General features: G+C 33.0%; 3 protein-coding genes across 3 annotated transcripts; all 3 read left to right on the top strand.

Moving 5' to 3' along the window:
- The first annotated feature begins 394 nt into the window (after positions 1-394).
- On the top strand, positions 395-1,986 carry LOC18055968 (peroxiredoxin-2). Its single transcript, XM_006451138.2, has 3 exons — positions 395-637; positions 785-864; positions 1,552-1,986. The coding sequence occupies exons 1-3, from the start codon at positions 483-485 to the stop codon at positions 1,803-1,805; spliced, it is 489 nt and encodes a 162-aa protein (XP_006451201.1). The 5' UTR covers positions 395-482; the 3' UTR covers positions 1,806-1,986.
- Positions 1,987-8,500: 6,514 nt separating this feature from the next.
- On the top strand, positions 8,501-10,931 carry LOC18055967 (rac-like GTP-binding protein ARAC7). Its single transcript, XM_006451136.2, has 8 exons — positions 8,501-8,876; positions 9,094-9,181; positions 9,320-9,429; positions 9,714-9,777; positions 9,893-9,957; positions 10,060-10,125; positions 10,269-10,378; positions 10,579-10,931. The coding sequence occupies exons 1-8, from the start codon at positions 8,778-8,780 to the stop codon at positions 10,610-10,612; spliced, it is 636 nt and encodes a 211-aa protein (XP_006451199.1). The 5' UTR covers positions 8,501-8,777; the 3' UTR covers positions 10,613-10,931.
- An 847-nt stretch (positions 10,932-11,778) lies between these two features.
- On the top strand, positions 11,779-13,925 carry LOC18055966 (cyclin-dependent kinase F-1). The gene is made up of 2 exons (XM_006451135.2): positions 11,779-12,445; positions 12,886-13,925. The coding sequence occupies exons 1-2, from the start codon at positions 11,945-11,947 to the stop codon at positions 13,816-13,818; spliced, it is 1,434 nt and encodes a 477-aa protein (XP_006451198.1). The 5' UTR covers positions 11,779-11,944; the 3' UTR covers positions 13,819-13,925.
- Positions 13,926-14,408: the final 483 nt, after the last annotated feature.

The following is a 14,408-nucleotide window of genomic DNA, read 5'->3' as shown; positions in this document are numbered from 1 at the left end:
GGTATGATAAGTTGTCCTTTTACCAAATCTATATCATATGTCAAAAAACTCATGTTATTTAGAACAATTTAGGATCCCGATCAAAATTCTGAATCCCAATCGAAACAGGATGAAAAAATGTTTTTGTTCTGATTAATTATTAGATAAGATGTCGATCCATCTCATTCTGTTGCCAGCGTAAGTATTTAGACGAAGTATCAGTGCTCTCCCGTGATTAAACGGTGTAGCCAAGTGGGCCCATGTCAAACCTATTGGCCATTTGGCATATTTGTATTCGCTGAATTGACAAAACTCTTTGACCCAAAAAGACTGGGGCGGACGCCAAGCTTGTCTTAAATCCATTTAATAAGAATATCGCATCCACTAAATGCTATAAATATCCTCCTTCGCAGGCCAATGCTTTGCCTCAAATGCAAAAAGCTCTCGCCCTACGGTGGTAATCGTGTATTTAATCACAGGCGCGGATCAGATTCTATCTCTAAATGGCTCCTATCGCAGTCGGTGACCCCTTGCCGGACGGTACTCTCGCTTACTTCGACGAACAAGATCAGTTGCAGCAAGTGTCCGTACACTCGCTCGCTGCCGGTAAAAAGGTCATCCTCTTTGGCGTCCCCGGTGCTTTCACTCCTACTTGCAGGTAATATTATTTCACTCTCTTATGCTCTTCGATCACCGGCTATTCCTATTCCCGGTGGTCGCTCTCGTTCTTTTTGTAGGTTCAGTTTTTTTAAATTTTTTTTTCGGTTTTGTCGATTGTCTTAACCCGGAAATGCCCCTCCTGTAGCTTGAAGCATGTGCCTGGATTCATCGAGAAGGCTGATGAGTTGAATTCAAAAGGCGTCGATGAAATTCTCTGCATAAGCGGTACATTGCTTACTTTTATTATTCTAATAAATTATGTTGCGTTTTCTTTGACATATCTTCTGTCGTGGATCTTTAATAACTCGTGTTAAAGATGATCTTAAATCAAAAAGAAGAAAAATTGAGAATTGACATGTTTAATCAACTTAAATGGCTCCTTCTTGAAATTTTATGCTCAAGACTTGGAATTGTGGTCTTTAATTCAGAGACTTATTTTGGGTTTTTTTAATCAAATTAGATTTATAAATTGAGGATCTATCAATATTGAAAATGAGAATTTGAAGATTGTGTTTCATTGATGAACTTATTGAGTGTATAGGTTTATTTCATTCAAGTCAGCTCTGTTGTGGCACAAAATTATAGCACGAAATAGAGGTGGTGGCTTGTAATTTCAGTCATCAACTGCAGTTCGGATGACCATTGAATCTCATGACTTTGTTTAAATGCCTGTGAAACTGATTTTGCATAATTACTGCCTACATTTCTTTCATTCTGATGCAAGCTCTAATTTTTTTTCCCCCTCCCAATCGCTTTGCAGTTAATGACCCCACTTGTGTTGAACATGACTTGTCTAAACTCCCGCAAAAACTAACTTTGCATATTTTGTGGATCAATTTCTTACAGTCTAACCTAAGCATTCCTTCTTTTTTCTTTTTTTTGCCCCCGGGGGCTCTTGTAATCAATTTGCAGTTAATGACCCATTTGTGATGAAGGCATGGGCCAAAACATTTCCTGAGAACAAGAGCATGAAGTTCCTGGCTGATGGCTCAGCAAAATACACCCATGCTTTGGGGCTTGAGCTTGACCTCAGTGAGAAAGGACTTGGCACCCGGTCAAGGAGGTTTGCTCTCTTGGTTGATGACCTCAAGGTGAAGGCCGCAAATGTTGAATCTGGTGGAGATTTCACAGTCTCCAGTGCTGATGACATCCTCAAGGCTCTTTAAATTTGCAGTTCCATCCCAGCTGCTTAGTGTTGGTTGAGTTATTACTTCCTTTTGCTGTGCTATGCTTAGGATGAATATAAACCAGTGGATCTCGAATATTGTTATGTATGACGCGAGAAGTCTTTTGTTTAAACTGTTGTTCATCTTTATCGGAATAAAGGGTGTGTTTTTGTGTATTTTATTCTATTTTGCGGAAAGGCGAGCTGCCATCGGTGGTGTTTGAAGGCAATTGCAATATTGCATCACAGGCTCACAGCCATCGGTGGTGTTTGAAGGCAATTGCAATATTGCATCACAGGCTGTTACGTAGGACTGTGAGGTTTTATTGGCAAATGATTATTATACTAATATGATATACGCATGGCTTGTAGTTTGAAATAAATCCCCTGGGCACTGGGTTTGCTATAATTTTCACCCAAAGTGAGAAAACATTCCTTTCCCTTTGGACACAGCTATTAGTACGGCAAAGTCACCGTTATTATTGGTATGAGACTTTTTACTGCTCTGGAATTTTCATGCGTGCATAATTCTTTTGTCTTTTTATTTTTTTGGTAATTTTTATGTTTTTGCAAAAGCATGGTCAATGTCCTGTAAATTTATAGGCTAATTTTAGAAATTAATAATTTAAAATATGTATTTTTTTTCAGATATGAGAATTAAAAAAATCTATTAGGTGTCGTGTCGATGCGAGTTTGGTTAAACTCTTATGGTGTGTTTACTTTAGAGTTTAAGAAATATGAATAAAGTAATAAGAATAAAATTCATGTTTACTTAATAAAATATAATTTAGAAATGGGAATAAAATGTGTAGGTTTCACACAATTTAAAAATAAGGAATAAGAATCTCATTCCCAGGGGGGGTTGGAAATGGAGATTCTCATTCTCTCAACTAATTTTTGTATCCTTCTAATTTTTTTATATTTTTTAAATTACCCTCATTCAAATCACAATTAATTTTATTATTTTAAATATCGTTATTATTATTATTAATTTTTTTTAATTAATATTATTTTTATAATAATATTTATACATATATCTAGTTAATAAAACTTATATTATTTAATACTATGGGTATTTTGATAATTGATTCTCATTCTCATTTCTTATTTCCATTTATTTTGCTAAGTAAACACATCAATGACATTTCAACACATTCTCATTTCTATTTATTTTTACTAAGTAAATATTAGAATCTCATTCTCATTTCATGAAATAAACGCACCATTAATAGACGAATTTCCTTTAAAAAAAACCACAGTTTGAATAGTGCCAATTTGATAATTTAATTTTTTTTTTTTTTGGGTGTGGGGGTAGTAGCGGCAAACCCATACCCGACCATCGACCCTATCCATTGCCATCCTAATCACAACTGAGACAAGTGATTGAGATTGTGATTTGCAATCCTTCTATCAAATAAAGTGGTAATTATAAAATAATCGTTTTATCATTTGGTCTTGAATTTGGATTTAAGTTACATGGGTTGGAGAAATAAAGCCTAATAAAAGAAAAAAAAAAGTTGATTATCTCTAATCTCCTCATAAAACCATTTTCTTCAGTTAGTTTTTTTTTAATATAAAAAAAGTCTTTTTTTAAATGCACTCTTTTTTAATTTAATTTTTTATTGTTAAAATTCAAAATAATAATCTATTATTTTTTTTCTTTTACAATCTTGTTGTTACTTTACACATAAATTAAAAAATTTTACAGATGATCAAATATTTTAATGTCAATCATTATGATAAATTACACATATATTAAATTATAATTTGAAAGCAATCTCAGTATAAGAATTCTTGATTGGTAAGAAATAGGAAATGAATAATAAATTATTCTAAAGTTTTGTAATTTATTTTGAAGAGCTAAAAGTGACATGTAGAAAATAAAAAGAAAAGAAAATGGATTGATTATAAATGAAATAATTTGTTGAAAATGTGATGTTCTCGAGAAAATATGCGAAAACATCTTGTCATCTTGGGACCCTAATGCATGCCTACTGCATTGATGTTGTGTTTACTTCTCAAATTGAGGAATTGGAATCTAGAATCGAAATCATTGACAACGTTTACTTATATTCAATATCTCTATGGGGTAAAGAAGAACCAAAACCGATTAAAAACAAATTTCATTTAGTTGTTTTATTAACAATGAATAATAATAAAAGGGCTTCTTTTTTTGCGAAGAAGACTCATCGAATTGCTAGTACTGTAACAAATATGCCCTTTATTACTATTTTTCCTTTTGGCGCTGCCAAGACTTTTTGTTATCCTCACGAATCAGACAATACTATATTATTTGTTATACCATAATTTGGGAATGAAGAATGGGAGACTCATTCCAAGGGGAAGGTGGGAATGAGTCTCCCATTTCCGGGATTGACTATTTTGCCCTCCCCAAAAATTAAAAATACCCATATTGTCATTATTTATGATTAATTAATATATTATTATAATTAATTAATTAATATATTATAATTAATTAATGAATTAATATACTACTATAATAATTATATTAATAATTATTATAATTAGTTCATATATTATTATTAAGTAATTAATTAATATAATTGTTACTATTAATTAATATATTAATATATTATTAACAATAATTATTAATAATTATAATTTTTGATAAATAATCAAAATAATTAGTATACTTTTATTATAATTAATTAATATAACTATTACTATTAATTAATATATTAGTATATTATTAAAAATAATATATTAATAATTATAGTTTTTGAATAAATAATCACAATAATTAATATATTTTATTATAATAACTAATATAATTAATTAGTATATTATTATAATTAATTAATTAAAAATTTACAATTAATTAATATATTAATATGTTATTGACAATAATTAATAATAATAATTTTTGAATAAATAATCACTATAATTAAAATATAAAATAATAATTATGGCAATAATTGATTATGTACTTTTTAGTAATTTGTTACAACCTAACCAATTCCGATTCCGATTCCAAAATAAAATAAACACATTAATGAGATTATATCTCATTTTAATTCCAATTCCTGTAGGTTAAATAAATAACTTATTATGATTCTCATTCCCCATTCCCATTCTAGTTAATTCCAATTTCAATCCATTCCGATTACTGACAAATAAACACAACATGAGTGTTTTGTTGCTGACTTTGTAGAGCAACAATTTATATTCCGAATAAAAACTCCGGCTAAACCCCACCAAGACACAACCAATAATAATAATTTAATTATTATTATTATTATGATGATGATGATGATGATGATGATGATAAAAGTAAAAGAAAAAAATTACACTTGGCTAGAGTTTATTAGTGATTTAATTTCAGGGCGAACATCATTTTTCGGTTGCAAGCCCTCGCAAAGCTCAGCAGTTTTTGCGTAGGGCTAATAAATTAAAGACATGCGTCAATCATATTTTATCTTTTTAATTTTTAATTTTTTAATATATTAATGTATTGCAATCATAATTTTTACTAGTATTTACAATAAAAAATCTATGGGGACCATCATTAATAATTTTATTATGATACAAATTAAATTTTTACTCACAATTAACACTAAAGGGATATCTATTCTATCCTATTAATGAGAAGACATTTTACTCCTACTAATTTAATTAGAGGGAAATCGAATCCCAACAATAACTAAGACATGAGTACATAGGCCAAAGTCCATTGGTTAATTTCTATTATTTAATCATACATCTATTAAGACTTGACCTGTATTAATAAAGCTATCACAGCACAAATGAGATTTTATATCTATTTGAAAAACGTGACTTGGAATGCACGACTATTTTAGATTTTTTTTTAAAAAAAATCCCATTTGCATCAATCATAATTATTATCCAAACATCTCCAGTGTGGTTTTCATGCACTTCTTTTTTTTAGTTGATCATCAAAATTTAAAATTAGAAAAAAAAATAGGGAGCTAAAAGATTAAGACTCTTCCTTCTCTTTTAAAAAAATAAAAATCATAAAAATCCAAAAAAAATTATAGATAAGAAATCTGAATTTCGAGGGCAAGGACTATTGTTCCAATTAATTTTCATTTTATTTTCGTTAAAAAATGAAAGTAAAATGAGAAAAAGTGCAAGCTGATCATTGTGGACGATTTTCGATAGTGCAATACATTAATTTCCTTCCTCATTTATATGAAATATTGAAACTTATTGTTAAATTTAGGTGTCCATAATAAGCTGACTATATGTAATATGAGAAATAAATTTAATATTGTATAACTTATCAAGGATTCATATGAGATAGTTTAGTGTTTTATTTGAATTGATGACATAAGGTCTAGGTAATTCAAATAACTTCAAAAAGGTTATTTTAATTAAAACACAACAATTTTATCATAGATATACTACATGAGTGAATAGAAATAAGTACAGTAGAAATCATAATAACCTGGTGACGATCCGTTCGTGAAGAGTCCTAACATTTTGTGTTTAAAGATTGAAAGAAATTGGATGGGATCTGTCCTTAAAGAATATGTTGTGATATGTTTTTAAAGATTCGCGTGACCCGATTGCTTGATTCGTGTTAGATTTATTTCTACATCAACCAATAAGAGTACGGTTTTAGTTGATAAAATAAAGTTGCATTATTGATTTAGAAAATCACCACTTGTATATAATTATATATTAACCCTTAATAACAACACATTTCAAACTGAACATGGCTACCGTGCTTCGAACAAATGATAAATTATTATGCTGCTGTTAGTCCACCGACAGTACTAGTTTTATTATTTATTTATTTTTAATTTACCATAGCTTGCAAGTTCATCTTTGGACTTTGGACAAGAGTGATCACATCTTGTTACTACTTACTAGACAATGCTGAAATAGATCCAATTGTCTCTTGCTTGCCCGTCCATGCAACTGGTTAATATTTTTTAATTGTCAATCATAATTTCTTTTTCTATCATTAATAGTGTAAGTTTAATTAGCTTTGATCACGGGGTCTCCGAGGCATGCTCTTGGTGGAGGGTCGGATCTTAGATGATTCCTAGCCTGTATGACACAATTTTCAACTCCTTTAAGCTAATTAATCGCATTTGTGTTTTCACCTAATTTATAATAAAATTATTCTCAGCACCAATAAAGTGATGGCTCCATTGATAATGGAGTCTCCCTTAAATGATTTGATTGGGTTTGCTCTCCAGTTCGAGTCGCATGGAAGTCGCATTTGTTGGGAGAACTTGTGCCTTCCGGTTCGAGCAGGGAGTGGGAACTTCTAATCTGAGTTGTGATACAAGTTTAAAGGTGTCTTCTACAATTGAAACCCTCCCCAAAATATCTCGTGGTTAAGAAAAAAAAAATTATTCTCAGGCCAACTTACAAACTATATATACTGAACGAAATTATTTCCAAATTCCAATGTATGTGAGGGTTTAAGAGTTTTCCATGTGTTAATGGAAAACTACTCTATTAAGTATTATATTGTTCTTATCGTAAGCTTCATAACTTATTAACCAACGAGGGGGGAAAAAAAAGGGAGAGGATTCTTATTCATATATCAATTATTAGCAACAACGACTTATAATTTGATATTTATCCTGCTACCGCCAATTGTTGGTGTTTAAACTGTTAAGCATTAACAACTTCTCTAAACAATTATATATGCACAATACAACATAGGAGATAAAACAGCTGAAAATTTTGAGATTTGTGCCAAACTAAATGAAGTGAGAAAGGAGAAGCATTGGTCGGCAATTCAGAGAAAAGGACAAAGGAGTCAATGACCCATTTTCATAGGGCGTAGCACGTGTATGAATAGAAGCATTGATTTTGATAGAGGTATGATATATTTAATGCTCGAGTAAATATGCAACGGTCGCATTTAATCTGGTTCAAAATAAAATAAAATAAAATAAAAATCCATTCCCATTTCGTTTTGTTACACGACTAGCAAGACTTTGTTAAACAACTGCTGCCTATTTGGTCTCTAGCTGTTGTTTTGATTTGAGATGGTATTACCGAGAAAATTTATCACAATGAGCCACGGCGAGCATGAGTTATCTGTTCTTCCTTCAATATCAACGTGTTATTATTTTTAATTACATTACGAGTATTTTTTAGATTGAGATTATACAATTGTAATTTAAAAAATATAATATTAAAATATTTGATAATATTAATTGTTGTAGTTCGAAAGATGTGTTGATTTGATTTTTTATTTATATAATAAAAAAATTATTAGTCTTTAATAATTTTATTAAAATTATTATTTATAATTATTAATTTTTATTTTTTAATTATAATTTTTTTACAATAACTATAATTTAAAAATTACAATATCCTAATTTTAAACAGAACACATTACTTATTGATATTTATAATCTTAGAACAAACTGAATCTATTCGGGAAAAAAAAAAAGTTAACAAAATAATGAAAATAAGTGAAGGAATAAAATTTATTGCAAAGAGTAGTAGTTGAAAGCTTCTAATGGTAGGCAGATAGTAGCCACTGCAAGCAATAAATAATGTCAATTACAGAGCTGGAAACCAGCAATAAAGAGGGCCAAACCAAACGGCCAAATCAATACGTGCCGTTTGAGACTAGAGGGGCCCAATGCTTGCAATTCAAAAAATAGAATTTTTCCGTTATATTTTTGAAATTTATCGAGAGGGACGAAAAAAGTGCAGTGACTGTGAGAGAGGGAGACCCTTTTGACTGTAGACAACTAAATAACTGTCAATATTTTAATGTTACTTTGTATTCTTGAAACTGCAAGCGCAGGACAAGAGGCCACATTTTTTCCACTTTTATATCATCCCAAGACTCAAAAGCTTTGAGCAATTGCAGGCACAGTTCTCTTTCCTTCTTTCCTTCTTTCCTTCTTTCCTTCTTTCTTCTTCTTTGAGGGCGGGTCTTTAACTTTTTTCTGTTTGAAGCATCTTTGGTTTCTTTCTTTAGCTGGCCTTTTTAATTGCTGTAGCTAAAGGGAGGATGAGTGCATCAAAGTTCATTAAATGTGTTACAGTTGGAGATGGAGCTGTTGGGAAGACATGTATGCTCATTTGTTACACAAGTAACAAGTTCCCCACTGTAAGTCTTTAAATACCCATCTATAAAAAAAAAAAAAAAAATTCCCTTTTCTTGGCCATAAAATTTTTCTCGTGTTCCGATTTTTGAATTTTTTATGTTATTTATCTATATGGGGTTTTATAATATTGTAGATGCTGACAGGGGTTTAGATGAAGCCCTGAACTTGGGATCTCTCTGACTCATATTGTTGTTGTTTTTTTTTTTTTTTGTTTCCCAGGATTACATACCCACAGTGTTTGATAATTTCAGTGCCAATGTTGCTGTTGATGGTAGTATTGTGAACCTGGGCTTATGGGATACTGCAGGTATCCGTCTTATTCTTGTTACAAGATAATGTTAGTTTTAGGTTTTATTGCTGAGAGTTTCCTAAGTAGGTGTAATTGTTTTTTTTTTTTTGGTCTAACTAACTGTTAATCTGGTAATATGCTTGCTTTGATTTAAAGGGCAGGAAGATTATAGCAGGTTGAGGCCACTGAGTTACAGAGGTGCAGACATTTTTGTACTGGCTTTCTCATTAATTAGTAGGGCAAGTTATGAAAACGTTCTTAAGAAGGTAATGATTTTCAATTAATATTAATGTCTTTTCCCCTGCTCAGCCCTTTATCTCTTTTTCTACTTTTATTATGTCTCTTTGGTTGTGGCTACTTTTAAATCATGTTTCACGAAAGTTGGTCTTTTTAAATTAATTAAAGCCTGTGTGTGTGTTGCTTTACACTTTAGTCCCATGAATTTACGTTTCTTTGGATAGCTTTTTCGTCAGAAGTAATATTTATGTATTATGAATTCCATTTATCATTTACTAATTTCTTCCTTTTTTTTCCCTTAATTTCTTCTCAGTGGATGCCTGAACTTCGACGATTCGCACCCAATGTACCGATTGTTCTTGTTGGAACAAAGCTAGGTAGGCAAGATTTTTGAGAAATTTGCAATATGATGATGCAAATAGAATTCCCCTGTAGAGACAAGTAAATGTTATGATTAAATCTCAAGCGCATTAACCCTTTTATCTATATCAGATCTTCGTGAAGACAGAGGGTATCTAGCTGATCATGTGGGATCTAATGTCATAACAACTGCCCAGGTATGTGAATCACTCTTATTTGCTCTCTCTTTACATTTTGTTTTCTTGGAAAGCATTTAGTTTGTTGTGAGAAAGTAGCTCAATCAGCATATAATAAAACAGGGAGAGGAGCTGAGAAAACAAATTGGTGCGGCTGCATACATTGAATGCAGCTCTAAGACTCAGCAGGTAAAGTACTTGGTGAACTGCAAGTTTGATCATTTGATGTTGATTTCATCTCATTGAACTTGGTAAGCTGGAACCCATTTCATTTTCATTTACGTGTTGAAAAGTACCGCTTATGTGCTTTATTTTATTTTTTAAATAATCAGAATGTCAAAGCTGTTTTTGACACTGCAATCAAAGTTGTTCTTCAACCTCCAAGGAGGAAGGAGATGATGGCAAGGAAGAAAAGGCACAGACGATCCAGTTGCTCAATTGCGTAAGTACTTCACCTTCGCCCAGTCTAATCGGGACAACAATCATTCACCTTTCATGTTCTCAGATAATAATAAAATTTGAACTGTTTCGCTTGAGTATAACCATGTGCATTACATGGCTTTGTGTTAGTTTTGTTGAATATTTTTCAGGTGCATCGACCTTACCTGACTTTTTCTGCTTATTTTCATGTTTTGCCGACAGAAGGAGTATCGTGTGTGGAGGTTGTGCAGCTTAATAATGGTGAAAGCTGGACAGACGGACAGTAATGAAGCACTTTTCCCAAACCTTGCTGTTTTGTGAATGTTTTCTGAAAGCCCTTTTGTGTGCAGTGTAGCTGCAGCTATATAGTTTGAACTAAAGCGAAAATAGTTACATGTTTGTATCCTACAGACTGACTTGGACAAGAATGGAGGGAATTGTTCATTCTCTCCAGCGCTTTTTGGAAGTAAATTATGTTGTAATTTGGGGTTTCTTCTGATGTTACAATTATTTTGATGTTAATATTTTGTGATGTGGATGGAGATTCATAAAGTTAAAGGTTCTTTCTACCATTAGATTGGGGGTGTCAATTTTTTAATCTCCTTGAACAACTACTTTTTATAATAGTATGGTTCTACAAAAATTCCTAAGTTCAATTATTTTTTTTTTAAAAAAAAACAATTTTAAATTTTTATTTTGCAAAGAGTTAAATTCAAACAATTGAAATTGTAAGGAAAAAAAAATCTTTAGTGTTATGAACTTTGAGTTTTTTCAGTTGATTAATTGTTTATTTATATCTTCATTGCACCCTAAATAATTCAAAAAAACAAATATTACATCATGCATTTAGCGAAATGGTTAATTTAATATATTTTCCCAAATTGGGATCAGAGAATTTGATTATTTAATTATAATTATTAATTTATTTAATATTTATTATCAACATTTTACTATATTGTAAGTTGTACCGTAGAGACAGAAGAATTATACTCGAATGGTACCCTTTTTCTTTTCGTGAGGAATTTGAAAAGTAAAGGCAGCTGATCCTGGATCTACCATTAGATTATTATTATTTTTTTTGGCATCCAAAAGTGCATTCATAAGTATCATCTAAAATCTGGGCCGCGGCCAATCGGTCCAATTGTTATCAAGCCATCAAATGGACAGTCTTGTATTCTTGCTTGCTAATATGTTTGTTAACGGTCAAGTTAAGTATATGATGTTAAACAATTTGGTCCAAAATAAGAATTGTTCAAGTGTTTCTTTCTAGTTCTGCATACTCTAATTTTCTTTCTTATTGAAATAAAAGGGTTTTATTTTTGAGTTTCAATAATTAATAATAAAATTCTCTCTAATAGTATATTAAAAAAAATTAAATAAACCAACCTACTCAGCTACTCTCATTTTTTTAGGACAATAAAAACGTACAACAATTAATTCGAGAACGAGGGCGTTATGGTAATTTCACTTTCCTCCTCTTCTTCCTCAGATAACTGATCCCTGCAGTTAAATAACTGAAAGAACGATAAAAAAAAAACCAAACACAACACAATACAAATCGACAAAACAAAACAAAAACAACATATAAATGGAGCAACCGTTGCCCAAGAGCTGGAGCATCCATACCCGACCCGAGATCATTGCCAAATACGAAATCCTCGAGTGCGTGGGCTCCGGCGCGTACTCCGACGTGTACAAGGGCCGGCGATTATCGGACAACCTGATCGTCGCGCTGAAGGAGGTCCACGACTACCAATCGGCGTTCCGAGAAATCGAGGCGCTGCAGATCCTACAGAACTCGCCGAACGTGGTGGTTTTGCACGAGTACTTTTGGCGGGAGGACGAGGACGCCGTGCTGGTGCTGGAGTTTCTCAAGACCGATTTGGCGACGGTGATTGCGGAGTCCAAGAAGAAGAGAGAGGGCGGGGGCGATCGTGGAATCAGCGTCGGTGAGATTAAGAGATGGATGGTCCAGATTTTGTGTGGAGTGGACGCCTGTCACAGGAATACGATCGTTCATCGGGATTTGAAGCCTGGGAATTTGTTGATCGGCGATGATGGGGTTCTCAAGTTGGCCGATTTTGGCCAGGTAATTTGCTTCAAAATTCTTTTTTTTTTTAATTTAATGCCTCAATTATTTTATGCCATTGAGAAAACGACATGCATTATGATAGACACCAATGTTTGTGAATTTATAGTTTATAATATGTATGCTTATGACAATTGTGGAACCTTGATTTAGTTGAAACCAATCATCTGACAGATACAGGTCTGATTTTTATTAAGGATTAATCATTCCTCTCTAAATTTGAAGAATCTGAGTCCTTTCGCTGCAAGTTTGTGGTTTAATTACTACTCATCTTGTGGCGGCCAATTGTTTTGGAGTGAATCTCAGAAACGATGACGTATATAACACACAATCATGTGTCATTTTCTCCGTATCATTTGTGCTTTCTATAAGCATTTAGAGTAGTTTATGCTGTTTTCTGAATGAATGTGAATTGTTCTTCTGTTTGATTTTGTTTACAGGCAAGGATACTCCTGGGTAATGAATTCAATGCTCCTGATGGTAATTCTCAGCCTTGTGAATCCAATGCTCCATATCAAGATAACATGTCTGAAGCTCCACAAGTTGATCTTGAGGTAGAAGATGCATCCCCAGAAGGAGATGTTAATCAAGAGCAGGGTATAATGAGTAGAGAAGATTATTTTAGGGCATTAGACGAACTAAAGGCTAAGAACTCCATAGATGAGACTGATAAGGATACGAATGTTCATGATGGAGATACGTCATGTTTTGCAACATGCACAACCAGCGATGTAGAAGATGATCTTTTCAAGGGTACCTATTCTTATGACGCAGAGGACGGTGGAGATGGTAGACAAGGTGCCCTCACTTCCTGTGTTGGAACTCGCTGGTTCAGGGCCCCTGAACTACTTTATGGATCCACATCCTATGGACTTGAGGTTGATCTGTGGTCATTAGGCTGCATATTTGCAGAACTTCTAACCCTGCAACCCCTTTTTCCTGGGAGTTCTGATATTGACCAGCTTGCTAGAATTATTAGTGTTCTGGGCAATTTAAACGAAGAGGTCTGGCCGGGCTGTGCTGAACTTCCTGATTACAGAACGATTTCATTTAACAAGGTAGAGAACCCAGCTGGTCTGGAGTCCTGCCTGCCTAGCCGGTCCATTGATGAAATCTCTCTCGTCAAGAAACTTATTTGTTATGATCCAGCTGCCAGAGCCACTGCCATGGAACTGCTCCAGGACAAGTATTTCAATGAAGAGCCCCTTCCAGTCCCAGCATCTGAGCTGCATGTTCCATTGACAAAGAGTAATCATGATGAGGATTCTCACGGAGGATGGTACGATGACATGGGTTCAGATTCTGATTTTGATGAATTTGGCCCCTTAAAAGCCACAAAAACCAATGCTGGTTTTTCTGTAAGGTTCTTTTGATCTTGGCAAGTGTTGAGGTACTGTGAAAGTGCGAAGAAATTTTCCTTTCTATTTGTTTGAGTAATTATTGAAGATTATAATCGGCTTTAAGCTAATTGTATCTTAGATTTATAATGTATTGCACCTCGTGTTTTGCTTATTGAATACAACAGTTTTTATGCAAAACATCCTTACTCATTGTAAACTGAAGGATAATAATAATATATTGTATCACATGTTTGTATGCCAGCAGCCGTGCTGACATGCTAATTTAGTTGTTGTCAAATCATTTTTCATGGTGATCAGCTAATGCTTGTTGAGCCTGTAAGATGAAATAAAATGTGAATTAAACCAGAACAAGGAGGGTTTATCACCGCTGATGTGATTCAGATTCATAAAGGTAAAGAAACCCAAATGTTAGTAGTGCTAACGAACTGTTTGGCACACAGGTGTTGGTGGTATGGACCCCGTCAAGAAGCTATTTCCTATACCCATTTGCCTGGACCCAGAAATTGTTCTGCCGTCAATCTCTCTCCCTTAATCAGTTATCAAGTCATGTTCTGTGTCCAAGTGGTGTAAATCAACTCGTGTGGAAAAACAGTCCAAGCTAA

Source organism: Citrus clementina, unplaced genomic scaffold (genome assembly GCF_000493195.1).
Source record: "Citrus clementina cultivar Clemenules unplaced genomic scaffold, Citrus_clementina_v1.0 scaffold_1, whole genome shotgun sequence".
NCBI lineage: Eukaryota > Viridiplantae > Streptophyta > Magnoliopsida > Sapindales > Rutaceae > Citrus > Citrus x clementina.
Note: the sequence above shows the minus strand (reverse complement) of the source record. Positions and strands in the feature narration are given on the sequence as shown.

Coding starts and splice junctions, on each gene's coding strand:
- LOC18055968 (XM_006451138.2), top strand. CDS start 483: ATGGCTCCTATCGCAGTCGGTGACCCCTTGCCGGACGGTACTCTCGCT. Junction 638..784: donor GCTTTCACTCCTACTTGCAG/GTAATATTATTT, acceptor CCCCTCCTGTAG/CTTGAAGCATGTGCCTGGAT. Junction 865..1,551: donor TGAAATTCTCTGCATAAGCG/GTACATTGCTTA, acceptor ATCAATTTGCAG/TTAATGACCCATTTGTGATG.
- LOC18055967 (XM_006451136.2), top strand. CDS start 8,778: ATGAGTGCATCAAAGTTCATTAAATGTGTTACAGTTGGAGATGGAGCT. Junction 8,877..9,093: donor CAAGTAACAAGTTCCCCACT/GTAAGTCTTTAA, acceptor TTTGTTTCCCAG/GATTACATACCCACAGTGTT. Junction 10,126..10,268: donor GCAGCTCTAAGACTCAGCAG/GTAAAGTACTTG, acceptor TTAAATAATCAG/AATGTCAAAGCTGTTTTTGA.
- LOC18055966 (XM_006451135.2), top strand. CDS start 11,945: ATGGAGCAACCGTTGCCCAAGAGCTGGAGCATCCATACCCGACCCGAG. Junction 12,446..12,885: donor AGTTGGCCGATTTTGGCCAG/GTAATTTGCTTC, acceptor TTTTGTTTACAG/GCAAGGATACTCCTGGGTAA.